At 42.7% G+C, this 21,637-nt stretch overlaps 1 protein-coding gene across 2 annotated transcripts in view; it reads right to left on the reverse strand.

Moving 5' to 3' along the window:
- OCA2 (OCA2 melanosomal transmembrane protein) overlaps window positions 1-21,637 on the reverse strand; it is a 524,044-nt gene that overhangs the window by 141,320 nt on the left and 361,087 nt on the right. For both annotated transcript variants that reach the window (XM_082246739.1, XM_082246738.1), the window contains one exon: window positions 10,771-10,903. In XM_082246739.1, the coding sequence (XP_082102865.1) occupies window positions 10,771-10,903 (133 nt within the window). The remainder of the gene's footprint in view (window positions 1-10,770; window positions 10,904-21,637) is intronic.

The raw sequence follows: 21,637 nt of genomic DNA on the forward strand, positions 1-21,637 counted from the left end.
CAACAAAACAAAATAAATTACGAAAAAGTCCATAAAAGTATTAGATCCACTGTGAACATCACTTCTGTGCATATGCAAATAAAGGCTGTGCTCAGTGCTTCTCCACCACCCGTGATTTCAAGCCTCTCACATCACGTTCTGAGTCCTGTGTCACCAGTGGGTCAGAATCAGCTGTTCCCCTCTGGGGATATTAGCAGTCTGGTAGAATACCTCTGGGCTGGCTCCTCAGGTGATCGATCTTAATCCACACTGTACTTCATGTATATTGAAAAATAAAAAGCAACATCTAGTGCTCTCTGTATTGAAATTGAACTGTATTTATTAAAAGAAATGAACTAGGCTTGAAATCACTGGTGGTGGAGAAGCACTAAGCACAGCCTTTATTTGCATATGTACAGAAGTGATGTTCACAGTGGATCTAATAATTTTATGGACTTTTTTTGCAATTTATTTTGTTTCACTTTACATTTCTATTGCAGATCACTATTATAGTTGGCATTTTGGCACACTATTTACTATATTAACAGCAGCATTCATTTTTCTGCTGTAGTACAGAAAACTCTAACAGATGACTAGTGTTCAAACAAGAAATCAAAGTCAAAGCTAAGCTTTAGGATCAAATGTGTTTTTATCTCACCAAACAGGTCCAAAATAGGCCTGGACAAAGCTTGCAAAGGTTAAGAGATATAGGTCTAAAGCTTCTCAATAATGTCAACAGTAAGCTGCCGACATAAATGCTGAAAATAGGAATTTGGGTGCTCTAAAGCAAGAAAAGCAAGAGGAAAACATTTGGAGTTGAAACCCTGCTTCTTCAAGTATAAATACTACATAAAATAAATAGTAAAAATAATTAAAAGTGTGTGTGAAGTCAAAGATTTTCTTCGGTTTTGGATTTGGATTGGAGGTTTAAATTCAGTTTTAGAGTGGGGGAAGCTTAGGCCCTCCATTAGGTATTTATTGCCACCTGTGTCCATTAACGGAAATTGCCGTTAATGGACACAGGTAAGGGTAAGGTAAGGGGTAAGGGTAAATATTCAAGTGACGATTTCTGATGAGAGAAATTCCCCTCGTGTTGATAGATTCTCTTTCTCATTGTGTCTCTAGGACAGAAATTTAAGGGTCATCTCCCCAGTGGGGAAAAAAAAAAAAAGGAAAAAATGAATTTTTGTAAGATCTTACCATAAAATCCTTTTCTCTTAAGCTCATTGACAGACGCAGTCCTCTTTAATTAATATCAAATTGGGTTATACTGCCCTCTACAGGAGTAGGACACTAGGCAGAAGAAAACGTTCTGGCCACACCTTAGGGGCAGTCCCAGAGGATATATCCTCTCTCTCTCTGCTACAGGATGTTAGTTATGTCACAAAGCAGTGTCAGAGAATTTAACCCAACCCAACTCAAAATAGAGGGGCGGGTACTGCGTCTGTCAATGAGCTTAAGAGAAAAGGATTTTACGGTAAGATCTTACAAAAATCCATTTTTCTCTGTCGCTCATTGACAGACGCAGTCCTCTTTGATTAATATCAAATTGGGACGTCCCAAAGCAGTGCCACAAATGAGGGGTGGTATTAACGGAAATCAAAATCCAATCCAGAAGGCCCAACCGGTGCCAACTAGAAGTCTTAAAGGCTCATTAGATAAAAGGATGAGACTCAACTGAAAACCCAACAGAAAAAAACCCTCGAGGTAGACCACCGGTCTCCTCAAATAGCGGCCTGCAGAACCTTGCGGCCAAAAGAGGCATCCGCCGATGCCATCACATCAAAATTTTGCAAAGGTATGCACCGACGACCATGTAGCCGCCTTGCAAACCTGAAGCACTGACGCCTTATGGCGAAAGTCCCATGAAGCACTAAGCGCCCGAGTGGAGTGCGCCTTAACAGGGAACGGGGGCTCCCGACCCTTAATAGAATAAGCCTGTACCACCGTCTGTCTGATCCATTTGGAGATAGTCGCGGCAGATGCAGGCAACCCCTTCTCAGGGCCATCCGTGATCACAAAAAGTGAATCCGTCTTACGAAATGAATCCGTAGTATTCAAGTATACCCCGATCGCCCGAACCACATCCAAGGAATGCAACGCGAATTCCCGAGGATGAGTGGGCTTAGGACACAAGGAAGGCAATACAATGTCCTCATTCAAATGAAACTCTGAAACCACCTTAGGATTTAGGGATTTAGGGGATTAGGGATGATCGAACGGTTCGGGTCCACCATCGGTTCGGCCCGAACATTAGGTGTTCGAGGTTCGGCCGAATTTAGAACTTTTTGCCCAAAAAGTTCGGAATTCGGCAACCAGAACCGACCAAAATGCAATGCTTCAGGAAATGGGCTTTAAAAGCCCGTGATTGGACCAGAACCATTAGCAAAAGCCAATTGAGGGGGCAGGAGAATGCTAGGAATGTGATTGGAGTGACTAGGGGGTCCCTAGACCAATCATTAGTGAATACGCCCCCCAGTATATAAGATCGCCCCCGCCATATTCCTAGCATTGTTATACTGGACATGGAAGAGAGTGGAAGCAGTTCTGTTAATTTTACTTTAAAAGTGTCATTTAGCTATTTTTAGTGTGAGGAAAGGGATATCTAGTGTAGTTAGAGTGCTCCTTTACACTTAAGTTAGCTTCAAAAATTTAGTTTCTGTAGGGAAAGTGTTAAGTGTAAGGGGACCGTAGTGTAGTGTAGGGTTAACTGACAGTGACTGCTATGGAAGGGTGACAAAACCCTTCCATAGCAGGGTGACCGCTATAGAGAAATGATCATTTCTCTGAGTTGCTTCGGGACAAACATATGGCTTCTCCCCAGCCAAGCATTTTTCATGCTGCAGGGGCTGCCACTGCCAGTGCTTTTTTGAGGACATGTTTGATGTCAGACATGACATCTGAACATGTGTATAGGGGGTATATATACACACATATGTCTGTATATATACCCCTAGACATATATAGGTGTGATAGTAGCAGAAATATATGCTTGCGCTAATGAAATCATTTACAGTAATATATTTCTGCTACTATCACACCTATATATGGCTAGGTGTCTATATACATATAATTATGTGTGTATATATACCATTATACACAAGTTCAGATGTTTTGCCTGCCTCAAAAGAACCCCAAAAAATGCCAAAAAAACGCTAGCGTAAAAAAAAAAAATGCCCAGGTGTGTTTTTGCTGGCATTTTTTGGGGGGTTTTGGAGGCAGGCAAAACATCAGAACTTGTGCACAGTACCACTATACACAAGTTCAGATGTTTTTCCTGACTGCAAAGAACCCAAAAAAATGCCTGCTATTAAACCAGCAAGGTGTTACAGCAGCGAAGCCAACCTCCTGTGCTGAAAGTTTTCTAATACAAACAATCTTTTTTTTATGGTTCTGGACATGCTACAGAGCTGAAACTTCACATGTACACTTTTTAGACCCCCCAGATACGAAATCCAAAGTAAAAAATCAAAAAATCTCTTTTTTTTTTTTTTTTAAATTTTTCAATAATTGGCTTTTTTTATCAAAAACGACAATTTTTAAGAACTTTTTTTGTGTGATTTTGTGTCTGGGGGGGGTCTAAAAGGTGTACCTGTGAAGTTTCAGCTCTGTAGCATGTCCAGAAGCAGAAAAAAAAGATCATATAGGTGTAAAAGGAGGGTCCCACATCCCTGTTCTACTGAAAAAGTATATTTTTTTTTTTCATGGTTCTGGACATGCTACAGAGCTGAAACTTCACATGTACACTTTTTAGACCCCCCCAGATACTAAATCCAAAGTCAAAATCAAAAAATCTCTCTCTTTTTTTTTTTTTCAATAATTGGCTTTTTTATCAAAAATGGCAATTTTTAAGAACTTTTTTTTGGGTGATTAATAGTTAATGGGGCATGACCCAGAACCCTAGGCACTTTTTAGGGGCATTTATTGGGTTTTAGGGCTTAAAAATTGTGTTTTTTGATTACCGAAGTTCGGGTCCCATTGATTTCAATGGGGTTCTGAAATCCGGGCCGAACTTTCGGGAAGTTCGGATGTTCTGGCCGAATCAAACTTTTCAAAAGTTCGATCATCCCTAGGAAGGATGGATTCGGACGAAGAACAACCTTATCCCTATGAACCACCAGATATGGGGAACGACAGGATAATGCGGCCAGTTCTGACACCCTGCGTGCAGAAGTGATAGCCACCAAGAAGGCCACCTTCTGGGATAAAGTAAGCAAGGGAATCTCCCTGATATTTTCAAAGGGAGGTTTCTGAAGAACCGACAGCACCAAATTAAGATCCCAGGGCGGCAAGGGTGCGCGCACCGGCGGAGCCAGGTGCCGCACTCCCTGGATGAAACTCCGCATCAAGGAATGAGTAGCCAGAGGCTTCTGAAAGAAGATTGCTAACGCTGAAACCTGACCCTTGATAGTGCTCAAGGACAGTTTCTGCTCAACCCTTTTTTGCAGAAAGGCCAATATTTGGGCCACCGAGAAAGAACGTGGAGGGAACCCAAGGGATTCACACCACGCGATATAAGACTTCCATGTGCAATGGAAGTCACTTTCCTTGCTTTAATTAGAGTAGGAATAACTGAAGCGGACAACCCTTTGTCCTTCAGCACCTGGGTCTCAATAGCCAGGCCGTTAAAGCCAGCGATCGTAAAGCAGGATGAAAGATCGGTCCCTGCGACAGCAGATCCTCCCTGAGAGGAAGTCGCCAAGGAACGTCTGCGACCAGCCTGACCAGGTCAGCGTATCAGGCCCGAGGAGGCCAGTCTGGAGCTACCAGGATAACTGGGATTCCCTCCACCTCTATCCTGAGAGGAGGGAAGGCATACAGTAGCTGATACTGCCCCCACGGGGCGACCAGTGCGTCTGCGGCGTCTGCTAGAGGATCGCAGGAGTGAGTTACAAACCTCCGCACTTTCCTGTTGAGCCGAGATGCCAACAGATCCACATTTGGGGTGCCCACGAGGGCACAGTTGGTGGAATACCTCTGGATGAAGAGACCATTCCCCTCGATCCAAAATCTGACGGCTGAGATAATCTGCCTGCCAATTCTCCACCCCCGGAATGAATACCGCGGAGAGAGCTGGAACAAATTGTTCCGCCCAACGAAGAATGTTGGCCATTCTATGGCCGCCAGGACACTCTTGGTGCCCCCCTGGTGATTGACGTAAGCCACTGCTGTGGCATTGTCTGACTGGATCCGCACCGGGCTGCCCCGGAGCTGCTCGGTCCAATGAATCAGACAAAGTCTGATCGCTCTCAGTTCCAATACATTTATCGGTAACCTGGACTCTTCCAGGGACCAGAGCCCTTGAGCATATAATTTGCCGAAAATTCCTCCCCATCCGGATAGACTGGCATCCATGGTGACAATCATCCAGTATCTTGGAAGAAATGACTTCCCCTGGCTGAGCATCAGAGACCGAAGCCACCAGACCAGAGACTCCCTGGTCCGCTCGCTCAGTCGGATCCGATTGTCCAGGGAATCAGGATTCCGGTTCCATTTGAGAAGAATCTCCTTTTGAAGGATTCAGGTATGGGACTGGGCAAATGGTACTGCCTCGAAGGAAGCCACCATCAGACCCAGGACCCTCATGCAAGTCCGAAGGGACGGCCAGTTGACGGATAGTAACAACTGAATCGTTGATTGAATCTTCCGGAGTTTCTCCACAGGGAGAAACACTTTTGCCAGGGATGTGTCTAAAATTAGACCCAGATACTCTAGCCTCCTGGTGGGAACCAGAGATGACTTCTGCAGGTTCACCAGCCACCCGAACTCTTGCAAAGAGATCATGGTAATCTCCAAGTTTAGCAACAGAGTCTGCGGAGATTCCGCACGGAGCAGAAGATCGTCTAGGTAACCTAGAATCGATATGCCTCGCTGTCGCAACAGCGCCAAAACTGGGGCCAACACATTTGTGAAGACCCGGGGAGCCAAGGCGAGACCAAAGGGTAACGCCGCAAACTGATAATGGTTCTCTTCTACGGAAAAACGCAGGAAACGCTGATGTCCTGCGTAAATGGGAATGTGAAGATAGGCATCTTTGGTGTCTATGGAAGCCAGAAAATCCCCCTGATGTAGGGAGGCCGCTACTGTGCGAATGGACTCCATCTTGAATTTTTGTACCCTGACAAAAAGATTGAGTGCTCTTAAGTCCAGAATTGGACACACCTTGCCCTCTTTTCTGGGTATTGTGAATAGGTTCGAATAGAACCCTTGAAAACGCTCTGTCCAAGGAACGTGGACCACCACTCCTTGTTGCATCAAATCTGTTACTGCCCCCCGCAACGCTTCTAAGCGATCCGGGGATAGTCGGATATTGGAAGGGGAGAATCGCACTGGTGGAAGTGATCGAAACTCGATCTTGTATCCCGACCGTATGACTTCGCGAACCCACTTGTCCGGGATTCTGGAAAGCCATGGATCCGGAAACCGGTGAAGACGTCCCCCCACCCCAGATATGGGTGGGGGCGCACCTTCAGGCTTTAGTAGTCTTATCTTCAGCTCTGGAAGAGCCGGACTTTTGTTTACCCGACCAGCGCCCCTTGAATCCTCCTGGAGGGGCTTTGGAGGGCTTTGCCTTATCGCCCGCCCCAGCGGAGCGAAAAAACTTTATGAGCGGAAAAGGAAGGCCCCCGTCTCTGACGAGGTCCTTTACCCTTAGTATTCTGTGGCAAAAAAAGTGCTCTTGCCCCCAGTGAGATCCTTGATAATCTCATCCAAGGTGGCCCCAAACAGGCGATTCCCCTGAAAGGGGAGATTAGCCAAAGCTTTTTTGGAACCTTGATCCACCGACCAGCACTTTAACCACAGCACACGCCTGAGGACCACTGCTGAAATCTATGCACGCCCCAACAATGGAGTGGCGTCCAGAGCGGCGTCACAGACAAACTGTAGCCCTTGTATAATCTGCTCTAGCAAGTCTGATACTGCCTCCAAGTCCCGGCGTAACAACTTGGTCCATTCTGTCAATGTTTGTGAAACCAAACCAATTGCAATCACTGGTCTAAAAGCTGACCCGATCAGGTAAAGATGGAGCGGGACACGGCTTCCACCTTACGATCCACCGGATCCCTAAAGGATGGAGCGTCCTCCAATGGGATAACAGTAGCTTTATTTAGTCTGAAAATCGGTGAATCCACCAATGGTGGTACTGTCCATTTTTTAAGGAGGGATTCCTCAAACGGATAACGCCTAGTAATGCGTTTGGAAATACCAGGGGTTCGTTTTGATCGACCCCATTCCTCTTTAATTATATTACCAAAACATTTGGGCAAGGGAAACACCCTCGCCATTTTGGTAGGTTTATTAGTACCAAAAGGAATTTCAGTATCAGCTACCTCTGCCGACAGACAAAATAAGTGCATCCCACAACGCTTCTTCTTGTGCTATGGCGGAGGCAGAAACGTCCTCCTCACTGTCTGAGGAGACCGTACCCGAGACACAAGCCCCAGACGAGGGACCTGCAGCTGCAGTGACAGGCTCAGAATCTGTATCTGAAGTGTCAGATGAAATAGGGGTAGGCGGGGGTCGCTTCCTTGCGCCCCGTCCCTGATAGGCCACTTCCATCCGGGATACAAAAGACTCCAAAACCGCTGACAATGCATCAATAGTAAGTGGGGAACTGGAGGGTCCTGCGGCCACCTCGAGGGGATCAGGTGGGGATACATGTGTGGCAGGGTCCATGACTAATCCAGGGACACTTGCCAGCAAACAAAGATTGCAAAAGAAAAAAAAAAACTTATTTTTTTGTGTGTAATCCCCCAGCGCAACAGCGCCCCTCAGCATTACCCGTTTTGGACCCCCATAGAGAGAGAGACCCCAAGGGCTCGCCACCTGATGCAGAGAAGCTTCTACCAAACTGCTCTCAGCGCTGTCCTTTGCAGACCAGGAAGTCTTGTGAATAGTTTTCCCGGGTAAAGGAGGCGGCTCCGCCCCTTTACACGCCTTCCGGCACTCCCACTGCTACTCCTCGAGGTAGCTGGGCATATCAAACATGGCCGCACCCATGCAGGAGACACCAGGCTACGCCAAAATGGCGGCCTGCGCGACCTGCGGACGGCCTGTGGAACGATGTCGGCTAAATCATGCGGCCTGTGGGAGGATGGTAGCGGCCTGCAGATCTCGTGTGGTCCTGCGGGAGGATGGCGGCGGCCTGCGGGATCCGTGCGGCCTGCGGCAGGAGGTCGGCGGCCTGTGGATCTCATGCAGCCTGCGGGAGGATGGCGGTGGCCTGCGGATGGCCTGTGGAAGGATGGCGGCGGCCTGAATCGTGCTGCCTGTGGGAGGATGGCGGTAGTCCCTGTAGCTGCATCACTATGCATTGGGTAGGTGCTTGATTATATCACCCCTTTACATGACTACTAGTAACGCCAGCCCCTGTCTCCATCCTTGACCCCAGTCATGGCTTCCTCCTCTTACAGCGCCAGTTCTTTATAGTGACTATCAGCTAGTCAGCTCCCAAACCAAGCCTCCTGGAGTGTATCTCTTATTCACCAAATCACACTATCAAGAGGGAGATCTGTGAAACATGTCATGTCATGGGATAGAGGGGGAACCCTAAGATCAAGAGGGTCCAACCATCCACAGAGGGGCCCGTATCCATCCCAAAACAGGGGGGGTAGGGGGAACATTCTACTCACCATACCGGAACCAGCAGGCACCCACTCCTATCAGAACCCCTCTCCACTGAGGTGGGGGGGCTGTCGACCAATACAGACGCCATGACTCAGTTTCCGACTGGTCTTAGGCGTCCTGGCAAGACGTTTAACTCGCAGGGCCAGTCCCCGTCCAGCGGGACTATGTCGCAGGCCGACCCAGTGCGGAGCTAGGGCCTGCACGCGTTCGTAAGCCGGCTGGGGTGACCACTGGATCTCAACATCCAGCCCGTCGCCCAGCTCCAGCATAATTGTTTGAATGTGTCGCGGCCGATCCAGCGCGGAGCTGGAGTCTGCACGCGCTTGTAGGCCGGCTGGGGTGACCACTGGACCTCAACATCCAGCCTGTCGCCCAGATCCGGGCATAATTTGCTTGAAGATCTCACAGGAACAACTGGAGAAAAAGCTAACTAAAAAAGGATTTATCTAAAAAATCTTGCCAGGACCAAAGATCCCAGCAAGGAACTTAGGTCCTTACTCCTGACTATACAGAAAAAAACTAACATCCTGTAGCAGAGAGAGAGAGGATATACCCTCTGGGACTGCCCCTAAGGTGTGGCCAGAACGTTTTCTTCTGCCTAGTGTCCTACTCCTGTAGAGGGCAGTATAACCCAATTTGATATTAATCAAAGAGGACTGCGTCTGTCAATGAGCGACAGAGAAAAGTAAACTGATATGGGTTCTAACCTTCCTTACTCTATCAAAAAATGTTTAGGCTATACATTACTTTAAATTTTGACAACCTAAAGAAAGATATTGAGTGTTGGAGAATTATGTTGAATACACAAAAGTTCTGAAAATAAATCACCAATCCAAAAGCAAAAATGAGGCTGCAAATCTCTAGTTTACTGGATTATCACTAACAATCTCATTTGTTTTAGATCCAGGACCTATGACATAACTAAAGACATAAGTAGAAGAATTAAACAGTATGGGGTTTATTTACTAAAGCTAGAGAGGGCAAAATATGTCACAATTCTGCAGAGAAACCAATCAGCTTCCAGGTTTTATTGCTAAAGCTTAATAAACAAGCTGAGGTTAGAAGCTGATTGGTTTTTCTGTAAAATTGTGACTAACATTGCCCTCTCTAGCTTTAGTAAATAAACCCCATTATGTCAAATTGTTTATCTGTTGACCCTTTTTTGTCTACTGGAAGTAAGAAAAATATAAATCATTTAAGTCTTCAATACTTGTTGCATTATATTAGTTCATCAACTTTAGCAATAATATACAGTGACTCCCTGTACAAAAAAGATGGATAAAATAATTGGCAGAGTTAAAAATAGAGCAAGTAAAAATCACAGAATGTAAAAATACAGAAATCAGCAAATGTTGAAGAAGCAATTTCATCTTCCGCTACTGATACAGCAGAGTTTTTGATTGCTAATCAGAAGAAATGTAACTGAAAATGTTTTTGTTGATTGAAGTTGATTGTAGTTGCTTTTTGAGAAGCTGTAGCGATGAACTACACCTGTATTTCTGTAACCCCACTGTTCCAGGTCTATGGGAAACATCTCATTATTCTATAGAAGGGTTATATATGTATGCTTCTTTTAAAATCATACATTTTCAACAGAAGTCAGTTACACGTGTCACAAAGCAAAGATATTTTAATAGGAATTCACAAACTCCTTTGGTTGTGTGCATTTAGTGCTAATGGGACAAATATAGAAAGTTAATATATGAAAACACAGTTAAGAATAATTGACAGATGTGACACTGGTGTTTAATAGATGGAGTGCATTAGGTTTTAATACTGATGTGACTGGATGGAGTGCTGTTAGTTCACTGTCCATTGCCTATTTGAGACCAGAATTCACCCTAGGAAAATGCCATGCTATCCTTACTCTTGTCCCAGTCTAAAGCTGGATACACACTATCCAACTTTTGTGGTTAGATTTCCTTCAGATTTACCTTTTCTATGTAGTGCAAGGGTCTGCCAGATTGCATACAAACTGAAAGTGTTTAGGTTTGACCTCATATTATATGGTTTTGGTAAGTCTAAAGGAAAAAGTCTTCAGAAAATCTTATAGTGTGTATGGCCCATAAGATACTAATCATTGCAATGTGTGTTTTGCTATTTTACTATTTGGTGTTGAGGAGAATATAAATCATAGGACTAAAACTATCCACATGAGCTTACCGACAATGTCACTGGGTTCCTTATTGTACAGCTTTTTGTTCCAATATAAGATTCTAAGAAATGGGAAAGAAACCAGCAGAACCAGAGAGATTCCAAGAAACATATGTCCTGTGAATCCAGCAAAATCTAATCCCTAGAAAGAAAAAAGAAAACACATTCAAACATAGCCTTGGAATAATCTCTAGTGGGGTTAAACATACAACTGTAAAGTTACAGGGGTAGAACAATACCTGGACTTTACCTGCCCAGTTTATGCAGAAATAGAATTTTAATGTATTAGTAGATGCAATCGTCAATGCCTCTATTTGTTCTTTTCTTGAACATGTAAATAACTCTACTATCTAGCAGGGCCAGGGCAAAGGGGGAACAGCCTCAGGTGTATAGTTTTTGTGTGGAGGGGAAGCACTACATATGTTAGCGCTCTGTTCTCTAGCTGCCTGAATGACAGAAGTGACATTGCCATCAATCCTGTCATTTAGGCAGCTGTAGAATGGAGTTCAGAGTTGGGACTGTGATGGCTGAAAGGAAAGGGAAGATTCTGCTCTCTCTTACCTCCAATAACAGTCTACTGTGGAAGAAGACAACAGGCAGATTGGATGTCTGTTGGAAACTGACCTTCTCAGTACAGGCACTCACCAAGGAGTGAGGGCAGTCTTATCTTCTTTCTATCTCCCCCCTGTCAACTGACATGACCGGAGATTGGAAGGAGTAGCAGCTGCCTTGATTCTCGGATGGGCAAAATGCTGAGAAAGAGGTCTAAACTGTAAGTACACAGCTCCCTTCCTTTACTTATGGCTCCTTCGTTAAATACACCCCATAAAGCCCCCCAGCCTACCAACTCCTCTCCCTTCCTTCCACTGAGGTAAATGTCAAAGCAGTCCTCTTCATACTCAGACCACCAATGCAGAGGCATTTTTTCCACTCACTGACAATATAGAGGAATTTCTTCCCTCCAGTGACAGATTGTTCCCCCCCCCTTTTATTGACACCAACATGGACACCACTGATGAAGGGTCATTTATTTATTTTAGGGACAAAACTGATGCAGGAGAACTTTTTCCCTTTCATGACACCAAAGTCGCAGAGAGTTTTTCTTTTAGTGACACTACCAAATTATGGGCATCTTTTTGCAGTGACACAGCAGCAGCATTATTTTTTTTTTTCAGTGTCACCACTGATGCAGGGGAATGTTTTCCTTGCAATATCACCACCGATGCAGGGGGATTTTTACTGACACTGATGTGGAGGCATTTCTTTGGCACAGTCTTATATTTTACTTCAAGACAGTATGTGTACATCTATTAAACTCTTAATGGGGGGGGGGGGGGAGCTGTTGGTACCTTTGCCCTGGACACTGGATGACTTATCAAAACTGGTTTCTGCCATGTTAATACAAAGCAGGATATTCCGTTTTTATCTCTTTGTAAATACTAAAAAGGAAAAATACTATGTTGACTATATTTAAAACATTTTACAGTGTGAGAGTATAAGGTGTCTTTCTGTACTTCAAAATATCTTTCACAAAACATTTGCATATAACTGGCACTTAACCAATATTCTAAAATGTGTACTGTACATAATAGTCTCAAAGGAATTTGATGCTACGCTTACAATTGTGTGATGCAAGAATGTACACAAAATTACACTTGTTCCCTATTTGCAGACACAAAGCAGTGCCATTCACAATGGCACCCCAACATACACTGCTGATGTGAGTGAAAAATCTCACAATACATGGTAACAAAGTATCAAGCTTTTTGGTGGAGCAAAATTTAAAAAAAGGTCATACATATCTTTTGAGCAATATCAATGCAGTAGACAGCACATTCAAATAAATGACAATGACAATGTGTGTATAACTTTGGCACATGACACTTTCTGCCGTGTTGAACATATGTCATTAACCATTGTTCAAATCCATAACCAAGTTATGTATGCAAGAGTAAAAAAGAGGGAATAAAAAGGAAGAAAAGAAGAAAGGGAGGCATAAAGAAATTATGGTAGGTTAAACGGGTTCTTATGGTGTAACAAGGCTTTAAGAAGGAAAGGTCCTTTCACTTCTAAGAAAGACAACCAATTACATCCTTTAAATTGTTAAGCCTGAATAAACTACACTGGATTCTTCTTTTCGTCTTGGTTTTAGAAGCTGACCGTGGATTATGCCAGGTCAGCAAGATGCCATACTGTTCATATGGGCTTTATTTCAGGAAGGTATCTCAATTGAACAAAAAGGCATTTAAACAGAACAGTCAAAAGATCGAATTCTAAAGCCTTTCTTTAAACTCTGCACCATTGTGAAGTTCATGTGTGCCTTTTAGGCCTCGTTCACACCTGAGTGATTTCTGCTTGAAGCTTGTAGCTTTAAAATGCTCAACAAGTCAATACCCATTCATTTTAATGGCCCCTGTTCACATCTAAGCATTTGGTCACCTGAAGCAAAACACCCGTCATTCAAAAAAGTACATGAACTTTTTGGCAAATTACAAGCATTTTTGGCCCCATAGACTTCAATAGAAATGCCTGACGTGAGCGTTCTACAAGCATTTTGTCACTCATTTTCTCCACCCCTAATTTCCTCTCTCCTCCCCCCCCCCCCCAGGGCTTTCTATTGGCTGAACAAAAGCCTACAGCTTTAAAACTTTTATATTAAGTGCCTACAAAGCTGAAAAAAAGCTTTAAAAAAAAAAAAACGGCAGAAAAATGCCAGTGAATTGTTATGCTGAGGTGTGAAGGCATGAATACCACTATATATATATATATATATATATATATATATATATATATATATATATATATATATATATATATATATATATAGTCCTGTGAGCAACCAAGATGTGTAAAAATTTATGCTGCAGGCACTTCACTATAAGTGTAAGCAAATAATTCCAAATAATGCAGTGCAATAAATATTGAATATGTACAATTGTGGCATGACTACCACACTTATGTCTGACTATATGGATTAGAAGCAAATTATTCTACAGTTTGGGAAGCTGTGCATGTTTTCTGTGCACTGACCATTGGTTGTGGAATTACTAGAACGGTTCTCCCTGCTTTTGGAAATTGCCTTGATCTAATAAGATTGATTCCTGCTTTGCACAGACACCTGCTTCTCTGTATTATCTGATTGCAAAAGCTAACAAGCTACACTTAAAAAATATTTCCTAAAAAATATCTTTGCATTCACTAGGGACAGAACCTCAGCTACGGACAAGAAACCACTCAAAATGAAGCTGGCTTGCTGCAGATATCCATCTGTCAGACCAAAACACATCACCAATCCTTTCTTACTTATCCAGTGAAATGAAACAAACAAGGCAGAAACAACTAATAATATATCAGTGGAATATGACTATGCAGTGCATAATTGCTGCTGATTCAACATGTAATGATGTGGAGCAACTAAACATTGCTCTCGCAAAGCTTAAAAGGCCTATGAAAGCTATAGGAAACTATCTGAAAAATATTGTTTTTATTTATCAAATATTAACACAGAAAAGTCTATGCACGAGCCAAATAACTTGACAGCCCTTAACCAACAGATACTTCATGTTTCTGGAGGCCAAGTCATGGACAGAGTAAGGCCTCTTTCACACGGCCGCTCTGTTTTTTATCTCCGCTCTGGCAATTTTTTTTTTTTTTTCACGGACACGGATGACACTTGTGTCATCCGGTCCGTATGTCCGCATATCATCCCATCCGTTTGCGGAGGATATACGGACATAATGTATGTCTATGCGACTGCGGATGTCAGCGGATGACACCGCTGACATCCGATTTTGCTTCCTTTCAGTTTTTTTAAACAGAAGAAAAATCGGGTTCTGTTCGGTTCCAAAAAAACGTTACAGAACTGAAAGGACACAAATCGGATGTCAGCGGATGGGCATCCGCTGACATCCGCAATCTCATTGACATTCATTATGTCCGTATCTTTATATCACCCGCAAATGGATGGGGTGATATACGGACATACGGAGCAGCCGTGTGAAAGAGGCCTAAAGGAGATTATAAATGCATGGAAAAAGGCATCTTGCTACACTACTTCCTTTAAACACTCCATCGGGTTACCCATAATGAATCCAAGCACATATGGCCTAAATTCAAGAATAGCCAATGCAGGCCAAAGAAGAAGCATTACACAAAAACAGAACAAGGGTCCTAGTTGAGCTAAGAGGTTTTTTTTTTATATAATTCTGTATTTATTGGGTATTTCAAATATTACAAAGATAACCAAAATATCAGTATACACTGGCAAGGAATATATAAACAGCATCATATACATCTAAAAGCATATATAACAGAAAAACATTGTACAAAGCACACAGACATCAGATGACCGTAAAAAAAAAAAAAAAAAAAAAAAAAAAAAAAAAAAAAAAAGAAAAAACACAGGCGAAGTAAATCCAGTATAAAAATTCACCAAAAAAACCCTCATGGACTTTAAAGACAGATGTGAATATATGAATATATAACATATTAACGTTTATTGGTTAAAACAGTAAATAGCAAAAGCATACACAAACATACAAAAAGTAAATGGATAGTAATTCTTGAACAATGAATGCAAGTAAAACAAGAATACCCTTTACATAATAGAAATGTGGCATAGACATGGCCATCCTTAGTGAACCATCCGATTAACTGCTATAAATTATGCAGAAACACCTGACATTTTTCGGACTGTTGTATTGAAGTCTTTCTTCAGAGGTGTGAAAGTGGGTATTATTCACTTCTAGGACATAAATGTGTTGTAATTAGTAACATGATTATATTTATCACGAAGTATATTATATATAGAAACCAGTATAACCCAAAATTGGTAATCCAACTATAGATTACCAATTATGGGTTATACTGGTTCCTATATATAATATACTTTGTGATAAATATAATCATGTTACTAATTACAACACATTTATGTCCTAGAAGTGAATAATACCCACTTTCACAGCTCTGAAGAAGGACTTCAATACAACAGTCCGAAACAGGTCAGGTGTTTCTGCATAATTTATGGCAGTTATTCGGATGATTCACTACGGATGGCCATGTCTTTGCCATATTTCTAATATTTAAAGGGTATTCTTGTTTTACTTGCATTCATTGTTCAAGAATTGCTATCCATGCAATTTTTGGATATTTGTGTACACTTTTGCTATCCACTGTTTTAATGAATAAACTTTAATACTTTATATATCCACTGCTGTCTTTAAAGTCCATTTAAAGTCCCTGAGGGTTTTTTTGGTGCAGCTATAGCACGCAGCTTTTGGTTTTCTCTAATTCAATGGACAAGACAGACGTTTTCTCTCATTAACACTACCAACCTGCCTCACATTATATATGTATAAAAATTCACAAACAAGATAATGAGGCTCAGAAATGCGACCATATTACATATCACAATATTATATCAGTATAATGTACAATGAAAAGGAGAAAGAAAAGGAATACACCATGGGCCAGATTCTCAAAGAGAGGTAGGAAAGGGCAGCATAATTAAAGGGACAAGATAGGTATCTAGCTAAGAGTCTGGGATGACAATTCAAGGCCAAACTCAGAATGGTCCCATGCATCCCAAGTTTTAGTAAATAGTGTTAATGAGTCATCTACTACAGCAGTAAGTCCATTCTACAAACATCAGCTAGAGCGTTCAATAGTTGTGAGTGTGTTGGAGGAGTGGAAGATAGCAAGCCTAAAGGTATAACACGTTTGGCAGCTGATAAAACAAATGCAGCCAGATTATTAGGCTGGCCATACACTATACAATTTTCTTATTCCATTTCCTTTAGATTTACCTTAAACTATGTAGTGCAAAGGCCTGCCTGACTGCATACAAATTGAAAGTGTTTAGGTTTGACCCTATATTACATGGTTTTGGTAAATCTAAAGGAAAGTTGAACAAGAAAATTGTATAGTGTATGGCCAGCCTTAGAGTGCTTCGAGATGTCCAAAAAAGACATACAAAGTAATGAACATGGTCTAAGGGTAAAACCATCCTAAAAAGACTTTGAACAAAGGACTGGATGGAAGCCCTGAAGGGTCTGATATAGGGGGCAGTTCCAAAAGATATGGTAATGAGTACCTATATTGCGATGGCATCTCCAGCACTGCTGCTAGACTAATGAGTTGTGAACAGTAGCGGTTGGTGATTTTTGGGGGGAGCAAACAAACCCCTCCAGGTCCTTACTTGCAAACAGAGCCTCCAGCCTGGGCTGTCACTGCTCCCCAGATACCCGGAGGCTTCAGTGTTCCAAATCTTTAGCCTCCTGATAGGCAGGAACAAGAAGCCAGAAACCAGAAGTGACACGATGGCAAACTTTGATTCGCTAAAATCAAAAGTGGAAGGGTGAGAGCACAGCACCCAGAGGACAACGTAAAAAAAGCCAAACAATTTAAGATGTTAAAAAATGTTAGTCATATTATCATTTATTTAAAAATCGTTCTAGGAACTTTGGGGGGGGGGCTCCTCTGCACCCCTTAAAAGGACTGGCTGCCACTGGTTGTGAATGTGAAAAACCTCAGGAGTTTTATACCAAAAAAACAATTTTATAAGCAGTCTCTTTCTCTGTGCCACACATCTTGAAGCTTTTGGAATTAGAGTCCTATTTTTTTCCCCATTGTTGGAGTAGAAGAGGGCATTGAAGGATATGGGTCCAATTACACATTTGGGAATGGCTGATTTCAGAAAGCGAGTCCGCTTCATGAAGAATTTTATAGATGGATGATATTAAATGTAGCTGATAAGGGCCTTGAGCTCAAAGTTGTTCAAATTTAGTAGGTACAACAGTTTTGGAAATATTGGCATCTTAAGAACATTTATCCACCCTAGAAGTGAGATACTGTAGGATATGTATCCCATTGTTTCTAAAGGCTATTCAGTTCCTGAAACAAAGGTGGTTAATTTTCACGGTAAAGGGTGGTATAGAAGGAAGTCCTTTAGCTTATATAGAACCAAAGGACAAAAAGTAGTCATAGAGCGTGGGAAGTGAAACATGTGGGTTAGTCAAAGAATGTTAAAAGAATGTCATCAGTAAAAAGATTGTTTGTATTCCCTCTGTCGCAGGTACACCCCACGAAGATCAGCCTGAGAATCGATTACCTCTCTAGGAGGTTTCAAAAAGAGTATAAAGAGCAAGGGAGAGATTGGACAACTCTGCCTGTTGCCATTACTCAGTTGGAATGATTGCATCAAGGAGGAAGACAACTGTACTTGGGATGATGGTCGGGAATATAGAGCTCCTAATGCCTGAAAAAAGGGACTCAAAAAGCCATAGTGAGACAGCGTAGCAAACATAAATGGCAGGTAAGTCTATAAAAGGCTTTTTGGGTGTCCAAACTCAGAAAAAGGGTTAGGCGGTTAGTCTTATTTAACAGGCCGATAAGGTCTATAGTACATGTTGAGCTAAGAGTTTTGAAACATGCTGCAGAGGAGGAAGTCATCTGTCATTCTATCTTGACCACCCCTGATGACTCTGCAAGATGGAATTTGTAATAGGTCATAAGCCAGAACAGCAACACCACAATTACACAAATTACCATTCTAATCTTACACAAGATGCTACAGAACATCTGCTGGTGCATAACATTGCATCATTCAATCATACAGGCCATCTAAGTACTTTGAACACTCTTCTGCCTCCCAGGTTTCTGACAGATCACCAAATTGTCTCAAAATATCCTGGAACTAGGCACTTGCTTCCTCAGACTTTAATCTCAAGATCCACAGATGTCAAACCTCCACCTGAACTGAACCCATCTACTTAATTTTTTTTTTTTATTCCTCCACTCCAGGTACCCATCAATAGTAAACCCAGTGGTGGCAAAATTTTCTTAATATCTTCACGAAAAGTTGGCAACAGCAACATTACATATCCTCTCCCCTTTTCTTTATCTAAGAGTTTTTTTAGAGATATAGCCAAAGCCAGAAATGGCTCAAGTTTTCTGTTGACACAAATGCTTCTAAATTCACAGCTACAAGGCGTGACAACCCTACAACTAAGTACAAAGACTTTGAGATGCTATCTCTGTCCTGTTTTAAGGGAAAGAACATCCCTAAAGGTTGCCAGTGCTCTGGTTGAGTGGGCTTTCAGCTTTGTTGGTGAAGGAAACCCTTAAATCTCATATGACATGTTAATGGCTTGTCTGATACACCTAGAGACTGAAGGATTAGATGCTTGAAGTCCCTTCCTTGATCCAGAGTAGAGATCAAAAGACGATTAAATCTCCTAAACTCTTTGGTCCTCTGTAAATAAGTTAGGAGGCATCTCCTCCCACCTAAACAATTAAATTTATTTTCCCCCTTATTCTTAGGGTTATCACAAAAGGATGGCAAAGTTATCGCTTGTGTCCTATGAAAGGAAGATGCTACTTTGGGCAGATAGAGGATCTGGCCTGAGGATAATCCTATCTGGGAGGATCAACAAAAATGGTACTTTAAAAGGAAGACCTTGTAAGCCCCCTACCCTTCTAGCTGTTGTGACAGATAATAGGAAGGCTAGTAGGGTCAAAAACTTAAAGGAAATGTCTTAAATATGTTCAAAAGGGTTTCTAAATAATGCTTCTAGAACCCTAGTCAGGTCCCAAGGTGAAAAACGATATCTCTAGTGACAGAGGTAACTCAAATCATTGGCCGTCAAAAATCTTTTAACTAAAGGTTATTTCGCTAGTCTCGCGTCTAAAAAAACAGAGCTGCTATTTGTACTCGAAGAGTGTTGTCCGCCACACCCTTCACTACTATATTTTCTTCATTACAGGTTTCCTGCTCAGGAGGAGTGTGCCTATCATTCTGTCTGAGCAGCCTTTTATTCTAAGGATCTGGCGCTCACTAACCAGGCTGTCAACTGGAAGAACTCTGGCCTGGGGTGCAATACTGGACCCTGACAGAGTAGGTCTGGAAGGTTCGGAAGGTTCCAAGGAGGCGCCACTGATATTGCCTTCAGGGTCGCAAACCACGCCCTCCTTGGCCACCATGGTGCAATCAGGAGGCGGCGGAGGCCTGGGAATAATTGAGTTTCTGTAAGACTCGAGGAATTAGAGTTAGAGGGGAAATGCAAAGGCTAACTCAAACTGCCATATCTGGGCCCTCCATCTCTCTTTACCGTGAGAGGGAGAAGAATCTCCTTACCATCTTACTTTTGAAGCAGGCAAAAAGTTCTCTCGCTGGGCAGCCGAATTTCCGGACTAGCATCTGAAACACCTTCGGATTCAGTTCCCATTCCCCCTGTCTTATTGGTTGGTGGCTAAGAAAATCTGCTTCCCAGTTGCTCTCCCCTTTTATATGAATAGTCGACAAAGAGACCACCCTTCATTCGGCCCAGCCTGATATCTCCTTGGCTAGCTCTAGGAGGGCCCTGGTACCTCCTTGGTGGTTCAGGTAAGCTACTGTAGTAGTGTTGTCCGAGCAGATCTGAATCTTTATGCCTGAAATGGAACTCTTGAAAGCCTTTAGAGCTTCACCCACTGCTCTGAGTTCTCTGAAATTGGAAGAAACCTAGGCTACTTCCTTGTCCCATGTGCCCTGGGCTTTGGCTTTCTCTAGATGAGCCCCCCTTCCCCAAGTGCTTGCGTCTGTGGTGACTTTCAGAGGGCCCCACTGACCCCAGGGTCTGTCCTCCTCCAAATTGCTTGGTACTGACCACCACTTTAGGGAAGTTTTTACCTGAGGTGGTGAGGATTATACTTTCATCCAGGGACTCAACCTTTTTGACCCAGGAGGAAAGGTGGAAGAATTGAAGGTCTCTTGAGTGTAGTTGTGCCCAAACTGCTGGAAACCATGAACCCCAGAACTCTCAGGATCTCTCTCCTGGAGCACGAGGGGGTTCCCATCAGCCATGGAAGGAAACAATTTTGTACCTGTGAATCTAACCGGTAACCTAAATAGGTCTGAACCTGAGTCGGCTCCAGGGATGACTTTTCCATGCTGACCAACCAGCCTAGCATATTTGTTATAACCTTCTGGGTGTTTGATCTCATCTGGATTGCCGAAGAACCTAAGATTAGTAGATCGTCCAGGTAAGGAATTAAGGCTATTCCCTGGAGATGAAGATAGGCCACCGCCTCTGCCAGGATCTTTGTGAAAATCCTTGGACTGGCCGCCCAACCAAAGAAGAGTGCCCTGAACTGCCAATGAGAGACCCCAATGTGGGTTACCACCGCAAATCTCAGGAAAGGCTGGTTTTCCAGAAAAATCAAACCATGCAAGTAGGCATCCCTGAGATCCAGAGTAGTCAAACATATATTTTAACAGGTTTTTGCGTACTGAAAAAATACCTTCCATCGAAAACCTTTTGTACGCTAGGAACTTAGTAACATAAGTATGAGACAGGACTCAAGTTTGTAGTGGCTCCACATCCCCATAGGATATTGGCAGAAAGAAAATAGAGAATGGGACTTTAAAGGTAGCCACTCATAACACCATGGAAGATCTCAAGTATTCATATTTTGGGAGAGAGCCTGTTTCACAATGGGGAGAAGTTGTACATTTTTGGATTGATTTTATATGACTTTTTAATGATGTCCAAATAAAATGAAATTTTTATTATATGAATACTTGAATTCTTCCATGGGGTTAGGAGTGTCTGCCTTTAAAGTCCCATTCTCCTTTCTGCCTACTCTAGGAGCTTGTTTAAGTTTCTGAGGTTTATGATAAGGTGGTATTTCCCCGAGGGTTTGGGTACCACAAACACATTGGAGTAAAAGCCTTGGTAAAGTTAACTTTCTGGCACCGGGACTTGCTGTTCCATCAGTTCCTGGATCCCATTTAAAAAGGCTCTCTTTTTTATAATGTCCTTGGGAGGATGTGTTCAGGTAATTTCACGTGGGGGTTTGAACGAGAATTCTAGCCGGTAGCCTTCTCGAATGAGTTTAG

Source organism: Pelophylax lessonae, assembly GCF_965119305.1.
Source record: "Pelophylax lessonae genome assembly, chromosome: 2".
Taxonomy (NCBI): domain Eukaryota; kingdom Metazoa; phylum Chordata; class Amphibia; order Anura; family Ranidae; genus Pelophylax; species Pelophylax lessonae.